The sequence below is a fragment of the Oncorhynchus gorbuscha genome, unplaced genomic scaffold (genome assembly GCF_021184085.1).
Source record: "Oncorhynchus gorbuscha isolate QuinsamMale2020 ecotype Even-year unplaced genomic scaffold, OgorEven_v1.0 Un_scaffold_5608, whole genome shotgun sequence".
Taxonomy (NCBI): Eukaryota; Metazoa; Chordata; class Actinopteri; order Salmoniformes; family Salmonidae; genus Oncorhynchus; species Oncorhynchus gorbuscha.
In genome coordinates, this window is record NW_025749372.1 from 1 (window position 1) to 25,324 (window position 25,324).

General features: G+C 45.3%; 1 protein-coding gene across 1 annotated transcript; it reads right to left on the reverse strand.

Moving 5' to 3' along the window:
• Window positions 1-965: 965 nt before the first annotated feature.
• LOC124029130 (transmembrane 9 superfamily member 2-like) lies at window positions 966-18,881 on the reverse strand. The gene is given in 17 exon segments (XM_046340956.1): window positions 966-1,027; window positions 1,988-2,159; window positions 2,895-3,006; window positions 3,903-3,962; window positions 3,964-4,032; window positions 4,034-4,050; window positions 4,175-4,334; window positions 4,942-4,999; window positions 5,370-5,489; window positions 9,663-9,795; window positions 11,907-12,015; window positions 12,167-12,246; window positions 12,463-12,574; window positions 13,378-13,502; window positions 13,675-13,804; window positions 18,051-18,178; window positions 18,702-18,881. Coding segments are annotated over 17 exon segments (1,812 nt in total). The 5' UTR covers window positions 18,867-18,881.
• Window positions 18,882-25,324: the final 6,443 nt, after the last annotated feature.

Sequence of the window (25,324 nt, forward strand, 5' to 3'; positions counted from 1 at the left end):
CTATGTGGTGCACTACTTTAGACCCGAGCCCTTGATCAAGGGCCAGTGCGACGACATAGGGGCCAGGGTGCCATTTGGAACACAGAGGTCGATGATGCCTCTCACAAAATCCCAAACGGTTGGTTTTTGAAAATAAAATGAACTACTGATGAGGCACGTGTCTGAGGCAAAAATAAAATGAAAGAATAGACAAAAAAAATGTTTAATTGGAATATAAAGTTAAATAACAGACCAGTTGATTAATACTCAAGCATTTATAATACAAAATAAAAACAAACAAACCCCAGAGAAAATGTGTTCATCCCAAATTGCACCCTATTCCCTACATAGTGCAGACTACTTTTGTAGTGCAGACTAGAGTGCCATTTGGGACTCATCCAACTACACTACCAGCCCTGAACATGGGTTAGAGGAGGAATTCCATCTCACATGATAAGCTTATTACGACCCCAAATCATTCATCAGCATTAGGAAAAAAAAATGTTATTTACAATCATATTGTCCAACACTATTAATAGTTTGAATGACAACGTAAAATCACCTTAGTGCGCCAACGTGGGGACAGAAACTAACTGTAACCGGTGTTAATAGTCACAACCTTCTAGATTTCCTGTTTCCATTTGTCAGAGGTGAATAAGGGATGTTTCATCGATGTGCAGTAGGTTCTGGACCTCCAACAGGTATTTCCTGCACTCAGACATTACATTATGTATAGATGTGTGTACACACACACACACACACACACGGGAAGACTCTGGTGTCTTGCTGCTCTGACATAAATGCGTCTTCCACACAATAGACAAGGGTTGTGTTCCAAACGGCTCCCTATTTAGACCAGTGGGCCCTGGTCACCGTATGCAGTCAGGGTGTAACGTAACAATATAGTGTCCCTCCAGCCCAGGGAGGGTGAGGGGTGAGGAGGGGCGTGGCAGAGTAAACAGGAAAATCCATTGGTTTAGTTTTGGTTAACTACTCAGTCTGTAGATCTTGGTGACGAACCAGAAACAGGCGAAGAATCCAATCGTTCCTGATGGAGAGAGAGACAAGACATTTCATTGGTGAGAGAGACAAGACATTTCACTGGCAGAGAGAGACAAGACATTTCATTGACAGAGAGAGACAAGACATTTCATTGACAGAGAGACAAGACACATTGGCAGAGAGAGACAAGACATTTCATTGGCAGAGACAAGACATTTCATTGGCAGAGAGAGACAAGACATTTCATTGGCAGAGAGACAAGACATTTCATTGGCAGAGAGAGACAAGACATTTCATTGGAGAAACAAGACATTTCAGAGAAACAAGACATTTCATTGACAGAGAGAGACAAGACATTTCATTGACAGAGAGAGACAAGACATTTCATTGACAGAGAAACAAGACATTTCATTGGCAGAAAGAGAGAAACAAGACATTTCATTGGCAGAAAGAGAAACAAGACATTTCATTGGCAGACATTTCATTGGCAAGAGAAACAAGACATTTCATTGGCAGAAAGAGAAACAAGACATTTCATTGGCAGAAATAGAGAAACAAGACAATTGGCAGAAATAGAGAAACAAGACATTTCATTGGCAGAAAAGAGAGAAACAAGACATTTCATTGGCAGAGAGAAACAAGACATTTCAGAGAGAGAGAGAAACAAGACATTTCATTGGCAGAGAGAGTTAAACTATGAAAATCACACTTTCCCAGGGCCATTTGTCAATCCCACATCCTGCTGTCTAGGAAACTCTCATTGCTACGACAACAGACGCCACACACACACCATCCGACTGTGTGTGTGTGTGTGTGAAAACGAGTAGAGCTGCACCTCAACCTAAACCCCAGAAAGGCAGCATAACAGTCAGGGTGGGAGGATGCCCAGTCCTATTAGGTCCAGTCCATTGAACTGGACTAATGAGGATAACCTCTGCCCTCTGACCTAGTCCATCCTCTTCATGGCAAGCTACAGTGTGATGCCCCGCCCCCCCCAGCTACCTACCTGTGAATAAGAAGAAGATGAGAGCCATGATCATGGTGTAACCAAAGTAGAGGATGGTGCTAGCCAATCCTGTGATCTGGAGCTTGGAGAAGAAGTAGTGGATGGCATAGACCAGGAAGTAGACGGCCGTGAAACCACTGGTCAGGAAGGAACGCCACTGCCAGTGGTAGTCCTGATGGAGAGAGACAGAGAGAACAGTTAGATATCTCTGTGTTTAGAACATCTTTACTAAGACAAGACCACTGCCAGTGATAGTCCTGATGGAGAGAGACAGAGAGAACAGTTAGATATCTCTGTGTTTAGAACATCTTTACTAAGACAAGACCACTGCCAGTGATAGTCCTGATGGAGAGAGACAGAGAGAACAGTTAGATATCTCTGTGTTTAGAACATCTTTACTAAGACAAGACCACTGCCAGTGATAGTCCTGATGGAGAGAGACAGAGAACAGTTAGATATCTCTGTGTTTAGAACATCTTTACTAAGACAAGACCACTGGTCAGGAAGGAACGCCACTGCCAGTGATAGTCCTGATGGAGGACTATTAAACTATTAATTAAACTTCCTGTTATTCCTTTCATCCTGTCTCCTCTCCTTCTCAACCGTAGTGGAGAAGGAGGTTCAGGTCCCCTTGTCCCTCTTTTAGAGTAGGATGGTGTGTGTGTGTAGTGTCTTACCTCAGCACAGAGGTGGAAGTAGCAGAGTAGGATGGTGTGTGTGTAGTGTCTTACCTCAGCACAGAGGAAGTAGCAGAGTAGGATGATGTGTGTGTGTGTGTGTGTGTGTGTGTGTGTGTGGTGTCTTACCTCAGCACAGAGGTGGAAGTAGCAGAGTAGGATGTGTGTGTGTGTGTGTGTGTGTGTGTGTGTGTGTGTGTGTGTGTGTGTGTGTGTGTGTGGTGTCTTACCTCAGCACAGAGGTGGAAGTAGCAGAGTAGGATGGTGGCCTCAGAGCAGGTGATTACCAGGATGATGAACACCAGAAACAGGAAACCAAACATGTAGTACATCTGGTGAGACCTGGTGTGAGACACAACCATACATCATAAAGATAACCCACTGCTCTAGCATCTGGTGAGACACAACCATACATCATAAAGATAACCCACTGCTCTAGCATCTGGTGAGACACAACTATACATCCTAAAGATAACCCACTGCTCTAGCATCTGGTGAGACACAACCATACATCCTAAAGATAACCCACTGCTCTAGCATCTGGTGAGACACAACCATACATCCTAAAGATAACCCACTGCTCTAGCATCTGGTGAGACACAACCATACATCATAAAGATAACCCACTGCTCTAGCATCTGGTGAGACACAACCATACATCCTAAAGATAACCCACTGCTCTAGCATCTGGTGAGACACAACCATACATCATAAAGATAACCCACTGCTCTAGCATCTGGTGAGACACAACCATACATCATAAAGATAACCCACTGCTCTAGCATCTGGTGAGACACAACTATACATTACAAAGATAACCCACTGCTCTAGCATCTGGTGAGACACAACTATACATTACAAAGATAACCCACTGCTCTAGCATCTGGTGAGACAACTATACATCATAAAGATAACCCACTGCTCTAGCATCTGGTGAGACACAACTATACATCATAAAGATAACCCACTGCTCTAGCATCTGGTGAGACACATTTACATTACAACCATACATTGCAAAGATAACCCTTTAAAACATGCTGTCCTCTGCTTCACACCAACCACTAGTCAACCTACAGAGTCGTAGTCAGTTACTCACTCAACCCCGTTCACACTTCTCCAAACCTCACCCGTTCACCTTTCACCTCACTGACTGGTTCTGCCTTTGCGACAAGCTGCTCGTGTAGCGGTCCCAAAACAGAGCAGCAGCGTCTGCAGGGTAGCTGAACTGAGAGACTCACCAGATGCTGTTGAGGATGAAGAAGAGCTGGATGAAGATACAGCCGAACGGGAGGATCCCCCATGACGATCCCTGGGAGAGATCTGGTGTAGAACGACTGCTCCGGGATCTGACGAGGATCTGATTGGTCCCACAGGGTGCTCAATCCCCTGAAATGCACCAATCACACGACAGAAGGGAGGAGTATGAAAGGCATGATATGCACACAGACTTGTGTGTGTGTGACAGTGTATGTTTGAATGTATTCACATATTGACGTGTGTTTGTACTCACGGTCTTCTTGAAGCCGAAGTAGGCCCCTATGAAGGTGAGGGGGACAGAGATGCAGAACCACAGAGCCAAGATGGCCACCAGGGTGCCAAAGGGCATGGCTGCAGAGGAGCCCTCTCCCCACAGGATCAGATTCATCACAAAGAAGTCAGCGAACACAACCCTGAACACAGAGACAGAACTATCAACCCTGAACACAGAGACAGAACTATCAACCCTGAACACAGAGACAGAACTATCAACCCTGAACACAGAGACAGAACTATCAACCCTGAACACAGAGACAGAACTATCAACCCTGAACACCGAGACAGAACTATCAACCCTGAACCCTGAACACAGAGACAGAACTATCAACCCTGAACACAGAGACAGAACTATCAACCCTGAACACAGAGACAGACGTCAACTATCAACCCTGAACACAGAGACAGACGTCAACTAACAACCCTGAACACAGAGACAGAACTATCAACCCTGAACACAGAGACAGAACTATCAACCCTGAACACAGAGACAGAACTATCAACCCTGAACACAGAGACAGAACTATCAACCCTGAACACAGAGACAGACGTCAACTATCAACCCTGAACACAGAGACAGAACTATCAACCCTGAACACAGAGACAGACGTCAACTATCAACCCTGAACACAGAGACAGACGTCAACTATCAACCCTGAACACAGAGACAGAAGTCAACTAACAACCCTGACCGTAACCACAAACTAACGTCTATCTCCTCAACCAATGTAAAGTCAGACTCACCCAGGACACAGGAAGCAGGTCAGCAGGACGTTAGTCTTCCATTTCTCCCCACCAAAGGCTGTGACATCACAGAGAGAGAGAGAGAGCAGACGTGAAGAGAAACAGTCAGCAACTCTTGGAAGACAAACAGACGTTTCTTGGAAATTCAAACTTCTTTCTTTACTTCCAAGGTGTTGAGGCATATAGCCTTTAGCAGGGAGGCAGAATTCAGGCCATAGAGCATGTGTTGTTAGGGAGGGTTGGGTTGGGGGGGGGACCCCTACAGAACACTGAACCAGTAATTGACACAGAGACTATCGCCCCCCCCCAGCTGACACTGATTGGGCCTAACGAGCTACCCTCCAGCACAGTTGGGTCGTGACTGGTCGACTTTTCAGGGTCAAGTTTGGGTCGTGACCCTTTCCCCCTCTGCCCAAATGTTCACTTACACTTGTAGAAGCGGGCAGCCACGTAGCCGGCTGGTGTGCCCAGTAGGACCCAGAGCACCACGGCACACGTCATCAGGGCACCGCGGTTCGCCGGGGACAGGAAGCCCAGGCAGGCAAAGACTGGACAAGGGGAACACAATGGATATGGATCAGAAAATAAAAACCACACCATTGGATTTGACTGAACTGTGTGCTATTATTGCTGGTCCTTTTCTGCTACTGAATAATTAAATAACTAAGATGACTGTCAGTGACTACATTAAATAACTGTCAGTGACTACATTAAATAACTAGATGACTGTCAGTGACTACATTAAATAACTAGATGACTGTCAGTGACTACATTAAATAACTAGATGACTGTCAGTGACTACATTAAATAACTGTCAGTGACTACATTAAATAACCAAGATGACTGTCAGTGACTAACTGTCAGTGAACACATTAAATAACTGTCAGTGAACACATTAAATAACCAAGATGACTGTCAGTGACTACATTAAATAACTAAGATGACTGTCAGTGACTACATTAAATAACTGTCAGTGAACACATTAAATAACTGTCAGTGACTACATTAAATAACTAGATGACTGTCAGTGAACACATTAAATAAATGTCAGTGACTACATTAAATAACTAGATGACTGTCAGTGACTACATTAAATAACTAGATGACTGTCAGTGACTACATTAAATAACTGTCAGTGACTACATTAAATAACTAGATGACTGTCAGTGACTACATAAAATAACCAAGATGACTGTCAGTGACTACATTAAATAACTAGATGACTGCCAGTGACTACATTAAATAACCAAGATGACTGCCAGTGAACATATTAAATAACCAAGATGACTGTCAGTGACTACATTAAATAACTGTCAATGAACACATTAAATAACCAAGATGACTGTCAGTGACTACATTAAATAACTGTCAGTGAACACATTAAATAACTGTCAGTGACTACATTAAATAACTAAGATGACTGTCAGTGAACACATTAAATAACTGTCAGTGACTACATTAAATAACTGTCAATGAACACATTAAATAACCAAGATGACTGTCAGTGACTACATTAAATAACTGTCAGTGAACACATTAAATAACTGTCAGTGACTACATTAAATAACTAAGATGACTGTCAGTGAACACATTAAATAACTAGATGACTGTCAGTGACTACATTAAATAACATTAAATAACTGTCAGTGACTACATTAAATAACTGTCAGTGACTACATTAAATAACTGTCAGTGACTACATTAAATAACTGTCAGTGACTACATTAAATAACTGTCAGTGACTACATTAAATAACTGTCAGTGACTACATTAAATAACTGTCAGTGACTACATTAAATAACTGTCAGTGACTACATTAAATAACTAAGATGACTGTCAGTGAATACATTAAATAACTGTCAGTGAACACATTAAATAACTAAGATGACTGTCAGTGACTACATTAAATAACTAAGATGACTGTCAGTGACTACATTAAATAACTGTCAGTGAACTACATTAAATAACTAAGATGACTGTCAGTGACTACATTAAATGACTGTCAGTGACTACATTAAATAACTGTCAGTGACTACATTAAATAACCAAGATGACTGTCAGTGACTACATTAAATAACTAAGATGACTGTCAGTGACTACATTAAATAACTAGATGACTGCCAGTGACTACATTAAATAACCAAGATGACTGCCAGTGAACATATTAAATAACCAAGATGACTGTCAGTGACTACATTAAATAACTGTCATGAACACATTAAATAACTAAGATGACTGTCAGTGACTACATTAAATAACTAGATGACTGTCAGTGACTACATTAAATAACTGTCAGTGACTACATTAAATAACTAAGATGACTGTCAGTGAACACATTAAATAACCAAGATGACTGTCAGTGACTACATTAAATAACTGTCAATGAACACATTAAATAACCAAGATGACTGCCAGTGACTACATTAAATAACCGTCAGTGAACACATTAAATAACTGTCAGTGACTACATTAAATAACTGTCAGTGACTACATTAAATAACTAGATGACTGTCAGTGAACACATTAAATAACTAAGATGACTGTCAGTGACTACATTAAATAACTGTCAGTGACTACATTAAATAACTGTCAGTGACTACATTAAATAAACGTCAGTGACTACATTAAATAAACGTCAGTGACTACATTAAATAAACGTCAGTGACTACATTAAATAACTGTCAGTGACTACATTAAATAACTGTCAGTGAACACATTAAATAACTGTCAGTGAACACATTAAATAACTGTCAGTGAATACATTAAATAACTAAGATGACTGTCAGTGAATACATTAAATAACTGTCAGTGAACACATTAAATAACTAGATGACTGTCAGTGACCACATTAAATAACTAAGATGACTGTCAGTGACTACATTAAATAACTAAGATGACTGTCAGTGACTACATTAAATAACTGTCAGTGACTACATTAAATAATAAGATGACTGTACATTAAATAAGTGACTACATTAAATAACTGTCAGTGAACATTAAATAAAGTAACATTAAATAAGATAACATTAAATAACTGTGACTACATTAAATAAATGACTACATTAAATAACTGTCAGTGACTACATTAAATAACTGTCAGTGACTACATTAAATAACTGTCAGTGACTACATTAAATAACTGTCAGTGACTACATTAAATAACTGTCAGTGACTACATTAAATAACTGTCAGTGAACACATTAAATAACTGTCAGTGACTACATTAAATAACTAAGATGACCGTCAGTGAATACATTAAATAACTGTCAGTGACTACATTAAATAACTAAGATGACCGTCAGTGACTACATTAAATAACTAAGATGACCGTCAGTGACTACATTAAATAACTGTCAGTGACTACATTAAATAACTGTCAGTGAACTACATTAAATAACTGTCAGTGACTACATTAAATAACTGTCAGTGACTACATTAAAAATAAGAACTGTCAGTGAAACATTAAATAATAACTGTCAGTGACTACATTAAATAACTGTCAGTGACTACATTAAATAATAAGATGACTGTCAGTGACTACATTAAATAACTGTCAGTGACTACATTAAATAACTAAATAACTGTCAGTGACTACATTAAATAACTGTCAGTGACACATTAAATAACTGTCAGTGACTACATTAAATAATAAGATGACTGTCAGAACACATTAAATGACTGTCAGTGACTACATTAAATAACTGTCAGTGAACACATTAAATAACTGTCAGTGAACACATTAAATAACTGTCAGTGACTACATTAAATAACTAAGATGACCGTCAGTGAATACATTAAATAACTGTCAGTGAACACATTAAATAACTAAGATGACCGTCAGTGAACACATTAAATAACTAAGATGACCGTCAGTGACTACATTAAATAACTGTCAGTGACTACATTAAATAACTGTCAGTGACTACATTAAATAACTGTCAGTGACTACATTAAATAACTGTCAGTGACTACATTAAATAACTGTCAGTGACTACATTAAATAACTGTCAGTGACTACATTAAATAACTACATTAAATAACTGTCAGTGACTACATTAAATAACTAAGATGACTGTCAGTGACTACATTAAATAACTAAGATGACTGTCAGTGACTACATTAAATAACTGTCAGTGACTACATTAAATAACTAAGATGACTGTCAGTGACTACATTAAATAACTGTCAGTGACTACATTAAATAACTAAGATGACTGTCAGTGACTACATTAAATAACTGTCAGTGAACACATTAAATAACTGTCAGTGAACACATTAAATAACTAAGATGACTGTCAGTGAACACATTAAATGACTGTCAGTGAACACATTAAATAACTGTCAGTGAACACATTAAATAACTGTCAGTGAACACATTAAATAACTGTCAGTGACTACATTAAATAACCAAGATGACTGTCAGTGACTACATTAAATAACTGTCAGTGAACACATTAAATAACTAGATGACTGTCAGTGACTGCATTAAATAACTGTCAGTGAACACATTAAATAACTAGATGACTGTCAGTGACTGCATTAAATAAGTGAAACACTAGTCCTAATCTCAGAGTAGAAGTAACTAAGTACTTCCTCTATACTATACGCTACCATGCTAATTTGTTTTTGGGTAATGACAAATAAATGGTCTGGACAAGTGTAGAAGGTTTGTTTTACATTCCGGTAGACAGAAACAAAGAGCTGTAGATTGTAGAACTCACAGAGAGTGACGAACATCATGATGAAGATCTGAGTTCCTGATCCCAGAAAGACAGAGAGGAGCATGCCTTTCCTGGGAGGCCGGAAGACGTCTCCATGGACCAGCTTCCAGCCAAACTCCTCCTGGGCATCTTCCTGACCCGACCAGCAGAGAGGGAGGAGGGGAAGACCTTCACTTAGTTTCACTTTCAGCTGGATTTATCCTATGTAACATCTTCATCACCACATCTCTCACTATAAAAAGACCATCACAAAACAGCAAGAATGTTCAGGCCAAATGAGGAGAGGACAGGGAGGGTGTGAGGGGGGGGAACCCAGCAGGTTATAACAGGGGAGAAGATGAGGGAGTGGGGTCTCTCCTGTCAATTAGCGGTGATAGACGTCAGAGGGTTGGAACACGAGCAGGCTGGTCGCCGCGGTGACGCTACCTGTCAGTCTGATCGCTAGGGGGAGGGGCTGAAGGGAGTCTGATCGCTAGGGGGAGGGGCTGAGGGGACAGAGCTGCTGAAATAATGACTGATCTCGGAGACAGATAGAGACTACAATACTGGTAGGGGAGGGGGTGAGAGGTGCTGGTGGGGGGGTAATATAGATACATGTCACCCCTAGTGACCCCCACAAGCCTTCCTAGAGAACATCTGCTGTCAGTTTTCCTGGAGATGGAGAGATGAGAGATGGTAGATTGAGAGTACACAAGGTCACACACCCGAGGTCATAACCAAAGCCTCCACCAGCTGGCTGGAGCCAATCAGAGCTTGGAGCCAGTTGTTGGGGTTTTGTGTGTCTGTACCAGACCAGTAGACCAGACCACTGGCCTGTCACTCCTCATCAGGGACATGTCTGGGTGTTTGTGTCTGTACCAGACCACTGGCCTGTCACTCCTCATCAGGGACATATCTGTGTGTTTGTGTCTGTACCGAACCAGTAGACCAGACCACTGGCCTGTCACTCCTCATCAGGGACATATCTGTGTGTTTGTGTCTGTACCGAACCAGTAGACCAGACCACTGGCCTGTCACTCCTCATCAGGGACATATCTGTGTGTTTGTGTCTGTACCGAACCAGTAGACCAGACCACTGGCCTGTCACTCCTCATCAGGGACATACCAGACCACTGGCCTGTCACTCCTCATCAGGGACATGTCTGTGTTTGTGTCTGTACCAGACCAGTAGACCAGACCACTGGCCTGTCACTCCTCATCAGGGACATGTCTGTGTGTTTGTGTCTGTACCAGACCAGTAGACCAGACCACTGGCCTGTCACTCCTCATCAGGGACATGTCTGTGTGTTTGTGTCTGTACCAGACCAGTAGACCAGACCACTGGCCTGTCACTCCTCATCAGGGACATGTCTGTGTGTTTGTGTCTGTACCAGACCAGTAGACCAGACCACCGCCCTGTCACTCCTCATCAGGGACATGTCTGTGTGTTTGTGTCTGTACCAGACCACTGGCCTGTCACTCCTCATCAGGGACATGTCTGTGTGTTTGTGTGCACTAGATAACCCTTGCCAGTGTCACACAGACACAGCCCTCATATGTGACACATCCCACAAACCAACATGGCGGACTGGGACTGTGGGACCTGAAGGGAAACCAACATGACGGACTGGGACCTGAAGGGAAACCAACATGGCGGACTGGGACCTGAAGGGAAACCAACATGGCGGACTGGGACCTGAAGGGAAACCAACATGGCGGACTGGGACCTGAAGGGAAACCAACATGGCGGACTGGGACCTGAAGGGAAACCAACATGGCGGACTGGGACCTGAAGGGAAACCAACATGGCGGACTGGGACCTGAAGGGAAACCAACATGGCGGACTGGGACCTGAAGGAAACCAACATGGCGGACTGGGGGAAACCAACATGGCGGACTGGGACCTGAAGGGAAACCAACATGGCGGACTGGGACCTGAAGGGAAACCAACATGGCGGACTGGGACCTGAAGGGAAACCAACATGGCGGACTGGGACCTGAAGGGAAACCAACATGGCGGACTGGGACCTGAAGGGAAACCAACATGGCGGACTGGGACCTGAAGGGAAACCAACATGGCGGACTGGGACCTGAAGGGAAACCAACATGGCGGACTGGGACCTGAAGGGAAACCAACATGGCGGACTGGGACCTGAAGGGAAACCAACATGGCGGACTGGGACCTGAAGGGAAACCAACATGGCGGACTGGGACCTGAAGGGAAACCAATCAGCTGGATTACTGTGGAGGATTTACCAGACTCACCACAGAGTCCATCTGGTTGTATCTGGCAATGTCCTTATGTAGAGTCCTCAGCATGATCATAGCCACCATACCAGACAGGAAGAGAACGATCACCAGAGAGTTCATGATGCTGGGGGACAAGACAATACACACACAGTTACAGACAGAAGGGGTGTGTGTGTGTGTGTGTGTGTGTGTGTGTGTGTGTGTGTGTGTGTGTGTGTGTGTGTGTGTGTGTGTGTGTGTGTGTGTGTGTGTGTGTGTGTGAGAGAGAGACCCACCTGAACCACTGAATGTTGGTGTGGGGCATGGACTCCAGAATGTAGTCCCAACGTGACGCCCATCTGATGTGCGTGTCCTCCTAGATACAACACCAGCATATATATTACACCCACTGACCAGAGCACATGACTAACCTCTCCTGAGACCTGACCACTCGCATTAGCTCCCCAAGCATATGTCTAGGCTTTAGCTCAGTGGGCTAGCCGGCGTAACAGCACGTAGGAAACCCGAGACTGAACCTAGTCAGTCACACAGACAGAGGCATTTCAAATGGTTGTCGGGTTCAGAAACATACCACAAACTGGACAGAGTAGGTATAGCCGATCTTCAGCTCTCCACTGAACTTGTTGTTCAGGTACATGGGCCCTCCTGCACAGTCGGGGGCCTCCACTTTGGTGTGTTTATAGCTTTGGAGGAGAGGAGGAAGAGAGGAGAGGAAGAAGAGGAGGAAGAGAGGAGAGGAAGAAGAGGAGGAAGAGAGGAGAGGAAGAAGAGGAGGAAGAGAGGAGAGGAAGAAGAGGAGAGAGGAGGAAGAAGAGAGAGAGGAGGAAGAAGAGGAGAGAGGAGGAAGAAGAGGAAGAGAGGAGAGAAGGAAAGAGGAGGAGAGAGGAGAGAGGAGGAAGAGAGGAGGAAGAAGAGGAGAGAGGAGAAGAGGAGAGAGAGGAAGAAGAGGAGAGAGGAGGAAGAAGAGGAGAGAGGAGGAAGAAGAGGAGAGAGGAGGAAGAAGAGGAGAGAGGAGGAAAGAGGAGAGAGGAGGAGAGAGAGAGGAGGAAGAAGAGGAAAAGGAGGTGGGAAGGAGGAGAGAGGAGGAAGAGAGGAGAGGAAGAGGGGAGGAAGAGAGGAGAGAGGAGGAAGAGAGGAGGAAGAAGAGGAAAAGGAGGTGGGAAGGAGGAGAGAGGAGTAAGAGAGGAGAGGAAGAGGGGAGGAAGAGAGGAGGAAGAGAGGAGAGGAAGAAGAGGAAAAGGAGGTGGGAAGGAGGAGAGAATAAGTCACAATCAATAAATACTTGATGTCAATTAAAGAGAGACATCATTACTTTGAGTAGAAACACACATTATCTAAGAATGAACATTTCATGGAGACTAGAGAAATAAATAATTAATTGTTAAGAACTAGAAAACCCTAAGGGGTGAATTCTAACTTCACATCAATGAATGACTAAGTGACAGCGAGGATTGACCCCTAAGTGAGCGACCGTTTGACCTCCTACCTCTTGGGCTCCATCTTGGCAGCGACCAGTCTAGCCCCAGCAGCCTCGTTCTCCACCACATGATAGTGGATGGTGATGTCAACATGGTTGAAGACGTAGAATGTGTCTTTGTCCTTAAAGTCAGACTGGAACGAGGAAAACGCTTAAGTTATGCGCTTTATAAACGTGTTATAAGCAAATATAAGCCTTTATAATGTCTTATATGTTATGTCTATCTAGCAAAACGTTTAACTGACTAAAAAGAAATGGCCCGACTCAGAGGCCTAACCTCCACACACAGGATATGAATGGACTCACGTTGACAACACAAGCGTCTTTGGGTCGTCCCGCCTCAGTGACGTAGCAGCCAATGGGAAAACCTGGGTTACAGAACTTCTGTCCGTCCTCCACGTCATAACACCAGGTCACCGGCATGTTGTCCACTATCCTACAGGAGACAGACAGGGAGACAGCATGTTGTCCACTATCCTACAGGAGACAGACAGGGAGACAGCATGTTGTCCACTATCCTACAGGAGACAGACAGGGAGACAGCATGTTGTCCACTATCCTACAGGAGACAGCATGTTGTCCACTATCCTACAGGAGACAGCATGTTGTCCACTATCCTACAGGAGACAGCATGTTGTCCACTATCCTACAGGAGACACATGTTGATCCACAGGAGACAGCATGTTGTCCACTATCCTACAGGAGACAGACAGGGAGACAGCATGTTGTCCACTATCCTACAGGAGACAGACAGGGAGACAGCATGTTGTCCACTATCCTACAGGAGACAGACAGGAGACAGCATGTTGTCCACTATCCTACAGGAGACAGACAGGGAGACAGCATGTTGTCCACTATCCTACAGGAGACAGACAGGGAGACAGCATGTTGTCCACTATCCTACAGACAGACAGACATGTTGTCCACTATACAGGAGACAGCATGTTGTCCACTATCCTACAGGAGACAGACAGGGATACAGCATGTTGTCCACTATACAGGAGACAGACAGGGATACAGCATTGTCCACTATCCTACAGGAGACAGCATGTTGTCCACTATCCTACAGGAGACAGACAGGGATACAGCATGTTGATCCTACAGCATGTTGTCCACTATCCTACAGGAGACAGACAGGGATACAGCATGTTGTCCTCTATCCTACAGGAGACAGCATGTTGTCCACTATCCTACAGGAGACAGACAGGGATACAGCATGTTGTCCACTATCCTACAGGAGACAGCATGTTGTCCACTATCCTACAGGAGACAGCATGTTGTCCACTATCCTACAGGAGACAGCATGTTGTCCACTATCCTACAGGAGACAGACAGGGATACAGCATGTTGTCCACTATCCTACAGGAGACAGCATGTTGTCCACTATCCTACAGGAGACAGACAGGGATACAGCATGTTGTCCACTATCCTACCGGAGACAGACAGGGAGACAGCATGTTGTCCACTATCCTACAGGAGACAGACAGGGAGACAGCATGTTGTCCACTATCCTACAGGAGACAGACAGGGATACAGCATGTTGTCCACTATCCTACAGGAGACAGACAGGGATACAGCATGTTGTCCACTATCCTACAGGAGACAGCATGTTGTCCACTATCCTACAGGAGACAGACAGGGATACAGCATGTTGTCCACTATACAGGAGACAGACAGGGATACAGCATGTTGTCCACTATCCTACAGGAGACAGCATGTTGTCCACTATCCTACAGGAGACAGACAGGGGGATGTTGTCCACTATCCTACAGGAGACATGGTTGTCCACTATCCTACAGGAGACAGACAGGGATACAGCATGTTGTCCATCCTACAGGAGACAGCATGTTGTCCACTATCCTACAGGAGACAGACAGGGATACAGCATGTTGTCCATGTTGTCCACTATCCTACAGGAGACAGCTGGTTGTCCACTATCCTACAGGAGACAGCTGGTTGTCCACTATCCTACAGGAGACAGACAGGGATACAGCTGGTTGTCCACTATCCTACAGGAGACAGCTGGTTGTCCACTATCCTACAGGAGACAGACAGGGATACAGCATGTTGTCCTCTATCCTACAGGAGACAGCATGGTGTCCACTATCCTACAGGAGACAGACAGGGATACAGCATGTTGTCCACTATCCTACAGGAGACAGCATGTTGTCCACTATCCTACAGGAGACAGCATGTTGTCCACTATCCTACAGGAGACAGCATGTTGTCCACTATCCTACAGGAGACAGACAGGGATACAGCATGTTGTCCACTATCCTACAGGAGACAGCATGTTGTCCACTATCCTACAGGAGACAGACAGGGATACAGCATGTTGTCCACTATCCTACAGGAGACAGACAGCATGTTGTCCACTATCCTACAGGAGACAGACAGGGAGACAGCATGTTGTCCACTATCCTACAGGAGACAGACAGGGATACAGCATGTTGTCCACTATCCTACAGGAGACAGCATGTTGTCCACTATCCTACAGGAGACAGACAGGGATACAGCATGTTGTCCACTATACAGGAGACAGACAGGGATACAGCATGTTGTCCACTATCCTACAGGAGACAGCATGTTGTCCACTATCCTACAGGAGACAGACAGGGATACAGCATGTTGTCCACTATCCTACAGGAGACAGCTGGTTGTCCACTATCCTACAGGAGACAGACAGGGATACAGCATGTTGTCCTCTATCCTACAGGAGACAGCATGTTGTCCACTATCCTACAGGAGACAGACAGGGATACAGCATGTTGTCCACTATCCTACAGGAGACAGCATGTTGTCCACTATCCTACAGGAGACAGCTTGTTGTCCACTATCCTACAGGAGACAGCTGGTTGTCCACTATCCTACAGGAGACAGACAGGGATACAGCTGGTTGTCCACTATCCTACAGGAGACAGCTGGTTGTCCACTATCCTACAGGAGACAGCTGGTTGTCCACTATCCTACAGGAGACAGACAGGGATACAGCATGTTGTCCACTATCCTACAGGAGACAGACAGGGATACAGCATGTTGTCCACTATCCTACAGGAGACAGACAGGGAGACAGCATGTTGTCCACTATCCTACAGGAGACAGACAGGGATACAGCATGTTGTCCACTATAAAGGAGAGGTATAGGAGACAGACAGAGGGTTAAGGACAGTGTGCGGTTGAGACTGTGGTCCAATCCCAAATCGACCCCTAAACACTTGTGGAGATCTGATTGGATTTGAGAGGTGTGAGCTATATGGTAATAACTCCACCCTGTCCTCTGATAGGCTAGGAGGAAGTTTCACCATACATCTGATACCAGCACTCGGCAACAAGAGTGGTATTTGGGGCACCAAAGTTAGGGTCAAAAAAGACCAGCAAAATCACCAGGAATTCAGCCCAAATGTTTTTTATATAAATATTTAATCGTATCAATGTGACCATGGTATAAAAATGTTATTTTCAAATGCAATCTCTTTTTGGGCTTAGTTATGGTCAATTTGCAGTGCACAAATGATTATCATGATGATGTTCTGACCCACCCTCCCATCCGCTCTGACAACATTCAGTCAGAGGTTTCATCTCATCGCCTACCCCTGGTCAATGCCAATCACATCCTCTCAGATCTCCACAACTGCCTAATGTTCAGGGATCTACTTGGGATTGGGTCAGTGGTGTCTATGGGGTCAGAGGACAATACAAGCCAAGCTCGACACCTATTGGCCAAATGAGTCAGTGCAGGTGTCTGAAGTCTGGGTTGAATCCCAGCTTGTGAACTCTAGACTTCCTGTATGGGAAATGTGTGTTTACATCTCAATTCAGAGGAAAATTAGATATGTGTCTGTTGCACAAAACAGAGAATGGATCTCTAACCAGTATGCCTATCTAACCAGTATGACTATCTAACCAGTATGCCTATCTAACCAGTATGCCTATCTAACCAGTATGCCTATTTAACCAGTATGACTATCTAACCAGCGGTGCTGGTAGTTAGCAGTATGACTATCTTACCAGTGGTCCTGGTAGTTAGCAGTATGACTATCTTACTAGTGGTCCTGGTAGTTAGCAGTATGACTATCTAACCAGTGGTGCTGGTAGTTAGCGGTATGACTATCTTACCAGTGGTGCTGGTAGTTAGCGGTATGACTATCTAACCAGTGGTGCTGGTAGTTAGCAGTATGACTATCTAACCAGTGGTGCTGGTAGTTAGCAGTATGACTATCTAACCAGTGGTGCTGGTAGTGAGCAGTATGACTATCTAACCAGTGGTGCTGGTAGTTAGCAGTATGAATATCTAACCAGTGGTGCTGGTAGTTAGCAGTATGAATATCTAACCAGTGGTGCTGGTAGTTAGCAGTATGAATATCTAACCAGTGGTGCTGGTAGTGAGCAGTATGAATATCTAACCAGTGGTGCTGGTAGTGACCAGTATGAATATCTAACCAGTGGTGCTGGTAGTGACCAGTATGAATATCTAACCAGTGGTGCTGTATGAATATCTAGTTGCTGGTATGACTATCTAACCAGTGGTGCTGGTAGTTAGCAGTATGAATATCTAACCAGTGGTGCTGGTAGTTAGCAGTATGAATATCTAACCAGTGGTGCTGGTAGTGAGCAGTATGACTATCTAACCAGTATGACTATCTTACCAGTGGTGCTGGTAGTTAGCAGTATGACTATCTTACCAGTGGTGCTGGTAGTTGAGCAACATGCCTTTCTTCAGAAAGTCCAGGTGGGCTTTGTCCTCTGGCTTGTTGGTGTTGTAGGATTTAGTGCACACCGGCTTACAATCCACCTTCTTCTTGAACTCAAACTTCAACACACAGACATACAATGATTTACTCAACTTCCTGCTGAGAGTTAGACCAGTAGAATACACAGGGTGACATCTCTCATTTTGCAGTGAATCAGCAGTTTTTCTCTTGTTATGTCAGTCAGTGATGGTCAGCCAATTAGCCCATGTTAACTGACATATTTCAGATAGCTTACCGCAAAACAAATGTAGCAATTTAAACGTGTTATCCGGGGTTGGTATAGATGTGGCTACTCAGACACGTGAGCAACTGCGACCCCCCCATGATGAGTTCAAATTTGTGTGGCCCCCACCCCCATCAGAGTTGCCCCTCCCCGATTTAGCATGTAGGTACAGGTTGTACACACCAGAGTGAAGGGGGAGTCGGTCATTCGGAGTGAGGTATGAAGGTGCAGAACATTGTAATGAGATTAGAAATGTAATACCAACAGGATATTAAAGTGTGTGTGTGTGTGTGTGTGTGTGTGTGTGTGTGTGTGTGTGTGTGTGTGTGTGTGTGTGTGTGTGTGTGTACATCACCCACCTTGTAGGGAGAGGGCTCAATTCTCTCGCCAAACAAAACCTGACCCAAATTCTCAGACGGGCGCTTCTCGGAGTCGATGGCGCAGAAATCAAACCTGAAGAATACGAGGAGAGAAAAAGAGAAAGTTGACAAACGTTCTGTTTCAGCAACACCAAGCCAGCCCATAACAAGACGAACATGCCCTGAGAGTCCCCCACAACACCAAGCCAGCCCATAACAAGATGAACATGCCCTGAGAGTCCCCCACAACACCAAGCCAGCCCATAACAAGACGAACATGCCCTGAGAGTCCCCCACAACACCAAGCCAGCCCATAACAAGATGAACATGCCCTGAGAGTCCCCACAACACCAAGCCAGCCCATAACAAGATGAACATGCCCTGAGAGTCCCCCACAACACCAAGCCAGCCCATAACAAGATGAACATGCCCTGAGAGTCCCCCACAACACCAAGCCAGCCCATAACAAGATGAACATGCCCTGAGAGTCCCCCACAACACCAAGCCAGCCCATAACAAGATGAACATGCCCTGAGAGTCCCCACAACACCAAGCCAGCCCATAACAAGATGAACATGCCCTGAGAGTTCCCCACAACACCAAGCCAGCCCATAACAAGATGAACATGCCCTGAGAGTTCCCACAACACCAAGCCAGCCCATAACAAGATGAACATGCCCTGAGAGTTCCCACAACACCAAGCCAGCCCATAACAAGATGAACATGCCCTGAGAGTTCCCCACAACACCAAGCCAGCCCATAACAAGATGAACATGCCCTGAGAGTCCCCACAACACCAAGCCAGCCCATAACAAGATGAACATGCCCTGAGAGTTCCCACAACACCAAGCCAGCCCATAACAAGATGAACATGCCCTGAGAGTTCCCACAACACCAAGCCAGCCCATAACAAGATGAACATGTCCTGAGAGTCCCCACAACACCAAGCCAGCCCATAACAAGATGAACAAGCCCTGAGAGTCCCCACAACACCAAGCCAGCCCATAACAAGATGAACATGCCCTGAGAGTCCCCACAACACCAAGCCAGCCCATAACAAGATGTACATGCCCTGAGAGTCCCCACAACACCAAGCCAGCCCATAACAAGATGAACATGTCCTGAGAGTTCCCCACAACACCAAGCCAGCCCATAACAAGATGAACATGCCCCGAGAGTTCCCCACAACACCAAGCCAGCCCATAACAAGATGAACATGCCCTGAGAGTTCCCACAACAACAAGCCAGCCCATAACAAGATGAACATGCCCTGAGAGTTCCCACAACACCAAGCCAGCCCATAACAAGATGTACATGCCCTGAGTCCCCACAACACCAAGCCAGCCCATAACAAGATGAACATGTCCTCAGAGTTCCCCACAACACCAAGCCAGCCCATAACAAGATGAACATGCCCTGAGAGTTCCCACAACACCAAGCCAGCCCATAACAAGATGTACATGCCCTGAGTCCCCACAACACCAAGCCAGCCCATAACAAGATGAACATGTCCTGAGAGTTCCCCACAACACCAAGCCAGCCCATAACAAGATGAACATGCCCTGAGAGTCCCCACAACACCAAGCCAGCCCATAACAAGATGAACATGCCCTGAGAGTTCCCCACAACCCCAAGCCAGCCCATAACAAGATGAACATGCCCTGAGAGTCCCCCACAACACCAAGCCAGCCCATAACAAGATGAACAAGTTCCCACAACACCAAGCCAGCCCATAACAAGATGAACATGCCCTGAGAGTCCCCACAACACCAAGCCAGCCCATAACAAGATGAACATGCCCTGAGAGTTCCCACAACCCCAAGCCAGCCCATAACAAGATGAACATGCCCTGAGAGTCCCCACAACACCAAGCCAGCCCATAACAAGATGAACATGCCCTGAGAGTTCCCACAACCCCAAGCCAGCCCATAACAAGATGAACATGCCCTGAGAGTCCCCACAACACCAAGCCAGCCCATAACAAGATGAACATGCCCTGAGAGTTCCCACAACACCAAGCCAGCCCATAACAAGATGAACATGCCCTGAGAGTCCCCACAACACCAAGCCAGCCCATAACAAGATGAACATGTCCTGAGAGTCCCCACAACACCAAGCCAGCCCATAACAAGATGAACATGTCCTGAGAGTCCCCACAACACCAAGCCAGCCCATAACAAGATGAACATGCCCTGAGAGTTCCCACAACCCCAAGCCAGCCCATAACAAGATGAACATGCCCTGAGAGTCCCCACAACACCAAGCCAGCCCATAACAAGATGAACATGTCCTGAGAGTCCCCACAACACCAAGCCAGCCCATAACAAGATGAACATGCCCTGAGAGTTCCCACAACACCAAGCCAGCCCATAACAAGATGAACATGCCCTGAGAGTCCCCACAACACCAAGCCAGCCCATAACAAGATGAACATGTCCTGAGAGTCCCCACAACACCAAGCCAGCCCATAACAAGATGAACATGCCCTGAGAGTTCCCACAACACCAAGCCAGCCCATAACAAGATGAACATGCCCTGAGAGTTCCCACAACACCAAGCCAGCCCATAACAAGATGAACATGCCCTGAGAGTTCCCACAACAACAAGACAGAAACGTTAACACAACATATGATTTCTACTTCAGTTCACAAACTGTAGCATTTTGTCTTCCTTTTTAAACCATCTGCTGCTGGTATTTCTTTCTCTGATACCCAGATTTCAACAACAACCTCTCCTCTCTCAGTCACACAGCAAGCTAACATAAAGGCCACATTTCAACAACAACCTCTCCTCTCTCAGTCACACAGCAAGCTAACATAAAGGCCACATTTCAACAACAAGTCACACAGCAAGCTAACATAAAGGCCACATTTCAACAACAACCTCTCCTCTCTCAGTCACACAGCAAGCTAACATAAAGGCCACATTTCAACAACAACCTCTCCTCTCTCAGTCACACAGCAAGCTAACATAAAGGACACATTTCAACAACAACCTCTCCTCTCTCAGCCACACAGCAAGCTAACATAAAGGACACATTTCAACAACAACCTCTCCTCTCTCAGTCACACAGCAAGCTAACATAAAGGCCACATTTCAACAACAACCTCTCCTCTCTCAGTCACACAGCAAGCTAACATAAAGGACACATTTCAACAACAACCTCTCGTCACACAGCAAGCTAACATAAAGAAGGCCACATTTCAACAACAACCTCTCGTCACACAGCAAGCTAACATAAAGGCCACATTTCAACAACAACCTCTCCTCTCAGTCACACAGCAAGCTAACATAAAGAAGGCCACATTTCTCACGCACACTTAATTAACACTGCAACGTCACTTCAGTTACAGTCCCCTGACCCTCTCCACAACCCCTTGGTGGAAAAGGGACATTAGTGTCCTCTAACGGCGTGACAGAACAGCTCCTGTGGCTGAGCATGTTGAGGCCTCTAGTATCACATTTAACACAGGTAAATAATAAATAAAGTAATTCAGGTGTCACATCATAACACTAAGTAGCTATTGTTATCCAAGTATCATAACCCTAAGTAGCTATTGTTATCCAAGTATAATAACCCTAAGTAGCTATTGTTATCCAAGTATCATAACCCTAAGTAGCTATTGTTATCCAAGTATAATAACCCTAAGTAGCTATTGTTATCCAAGTATCATAACCCTAAGTAGCTATTGTTATCCAAGTATCATAACCCTAAGTAGCTATTGTTATCCAAGTATCATAACCCTAAGTAGCTATTGTTATCCAAGTATAATAACCCTAAGTAGCTATTGTTATCCAAGTATCATAACCCTAAGTAGCTATTGTTATCCAAGTATCATAACCCTAAGTAGCTATTGTTATCCAAGTATCATAACCTAAGTAGCTATTGTTATCCAAGTATAATAACCCTAAGTAGCTATTGTTATCCAAGTATCATAACCCTAAGTAGCTATTGTTATCCAAGTATCATAACCCTAAGTAGCTATTGTTATCCAAGTATCATAACCCTAAGTAGCTATTGTTATCCAAGTATCATAACCCTAAGTAGCTATTGTTATCAAAGTATCATAACCCTAAGTAGCTATTGTTATCCAAGTATCATAACCCTAAGTAGCTATTGTTATCCAAGTATCATAACCCTAAGTAGCTATTGTTATCCAAGTATCATAACCCTAAGTAGCTATTGTTATCCAAGTATCATAACCTAAGTAGCTATTGTTATCCAAGTATCATAACCCTAAGTAGCTATTGTTATCCAAGTATCATAACCCTAAGTAGCTATTGTTATCAAAGTATCCCATCTTTGATTTAATGCCATTGGAGTTTTCAGATCCAGAGTAAGGACTGAAACTGGTTTTAAGTGGCCTGTTTCGTTGACTTAAGCCAATATCTATATCTTCTATTGACTATTTCTCTAAACCATGATTCAGCTAATCTTAAACATTAGGCAGCCATTTTGTTGAAGCAGAACTACTGTAATAGAACAGTGCTGGCCTTGGTCTGAAATAGGTGCCAGTACTGTTTGTATTTAGGTGCAGGAGCTCCATCATACTTTTGAGCTAATATTCTATAAGAGGTCCCGGAACTCAGCCCCAGTGAGTTCCTGTCCAAGTCAAGCACTGCAATAGAGTATTATTAACATTGTCTACGGACTTCAGAATTACAGTCACAGTTGGATATCGCTGGTGCTGCTATAGTGACAGAGCGGGAGAAAGAGTCAGAGCGGGAGAAAGAGACAGAGCGGGAGAAAGAGTCAGAGCGGGAGAAAGAGACAGAGCGGGAGAAAGAGACAGAGCGGGAGAAAGAGTCAGAGCGGGAGAAAGAGTCAGAGCGGGAGAAAGAGTCAGAGCGGGAGAAAGAGACAGAGCGGGAGAAAGAGACAGAGCGGGACAAAGAGTCAGAGCGGGAGAAAGAGTCAGAGCGGGAGAAAGAGTCAGAGCGGGAGAAAGAGTCAGAGCGGGAGAAAGAGTCAGAGCGGGAGAAAGAGTCAGAGCGGGAGAAAGAGTCAGAGCGGGAGAAAGAGACAGAGCGGGAGAAAGAGTCAGAGCGGGAGAAAGAGAGGGACAAAGAGACAGAGCGGGAGAAAGAGTCAGAGCGGGAGAAAGAGACAGAGCGGGAGAAAGAGACAGGTGAGAAAGAGACAGAGCGGGAGAAAGAGACAGAGCGGGAGAAAGAGACAGAGCGGGAGAAAGAGACAGAGCGGGAGAAAGAGACAGAGCGGGAGAAAGAGACAGAGCGGGAGAAAGAGACAGAGCGGGAGAAAGAGAGAGCGGGGAGAAAGAGACAGAGCGTAGGAGAAAGAGACAGAGGGGAGAAAGAGAGGATGGTGAGTGAAAGAGTAGGAGAGGATGGTGAGTGACAGAGAGGAGAAAGAGTAGGAGAGGATGGTGAGTGACAGAGAGGAGACAGAGCGGGAGAAGAGAGACAGAGCGGGAGAAAGAGACAGAGCGGGAGAAAGAGACAGAGTGGGAGAAAGAGACAGAGTAGGGAGAAAGAGACAGAGCGGGAGAAAGAGACAGAGCGGGAGAAAGAGACAGAGCTGGAGAAAGAGACAGAGCGGGAGAAAGAGACAGAGCGGGAGAAAGAGACAGGTGAGAAAGAGTAGGAGAGGATGGTGAGTGACAGAGAGGAGAAAGAGTAGGAGAGGATGGTGAGTGACAGAGAGGAGAAAGAGTAGGAGAGGATGGTGAGTGACAGAGAGGAGAAAGAGCGGGACAAAGAGACAGAGCGGGAGAAAGAGACAGAGCGGGAGAAAGAGACAGAGCGGGAGAAAGAGACAGAGCGGGAGAAAGAGACAGAGCGGGAGAAAGAGAGAGCGGGAGAAAGAGTCAGAGCGGGAGAAAGAGTCAGAGCGGGAGAAAGAGTCAGAGCGGGAGAAAGAGACAGAGCGGGAGAAAGAGACAGAGCGGGAGAAAGAGACAGAGCGGGAGAAAGAGACAGAGCGGGAGAAAGAGACAGAGCGGGAGAAAGAGACAGAGCGGGAGAAAGAGACAGAGCGGGAGAAAGAGACAGAGCGGGAGAAAGAGACAGAGCGGGAGAAAGAGACAGAGCGGGAGAAAGAGACAGAGCGGGAGAAAGAGTCAGAGCGGGAGCGGGAGAAAGAGACAGAGCGGGAGAAAGAGTCAGAGCGGGAGAAAGAGTCAGAGCGGGAGAAAGAGACAGAGCGGGAGAAAGAGACAGAGCGGGAGAAAGAGACAGAGCGGGAGAAAGAGACAGAGCGGGAGAAAGAGACAGAGCGGGAGAAAGAGACAGAGCGGGAGAAAGAGACGGGAGAAAGAGTCAGAGCGGGAGAAAGAGTCAGAGCGGGAGAAAGAGACAGAGCGGGAGAAAGAGCGGGGAGAAAGAGACAGAGCGGAGAAAGAGTCAGAGCGGGAGAAAGAGTCAGAGCGGGAGAAAGAGTCAGAGCGGGGAGAAAGAGTCAGAGCGGGAGAAAGAGGAGCGGAGAAAGAGTCAGAGCGGGAGAAAGAGACAGAGCGGGAGAAAGAGACAGAGCGGGGAGAAAGAGTCAGGAGCGGGAGAAAGAGACAGAGAGCGGGAGAAAGAGACAGAGCGGGGGAGAAAGAGAGTCAGAGCGGGAGAAAGAGACAGAGCGGGAGAAAGAGACAGAGCGGGAGAAAGAGACA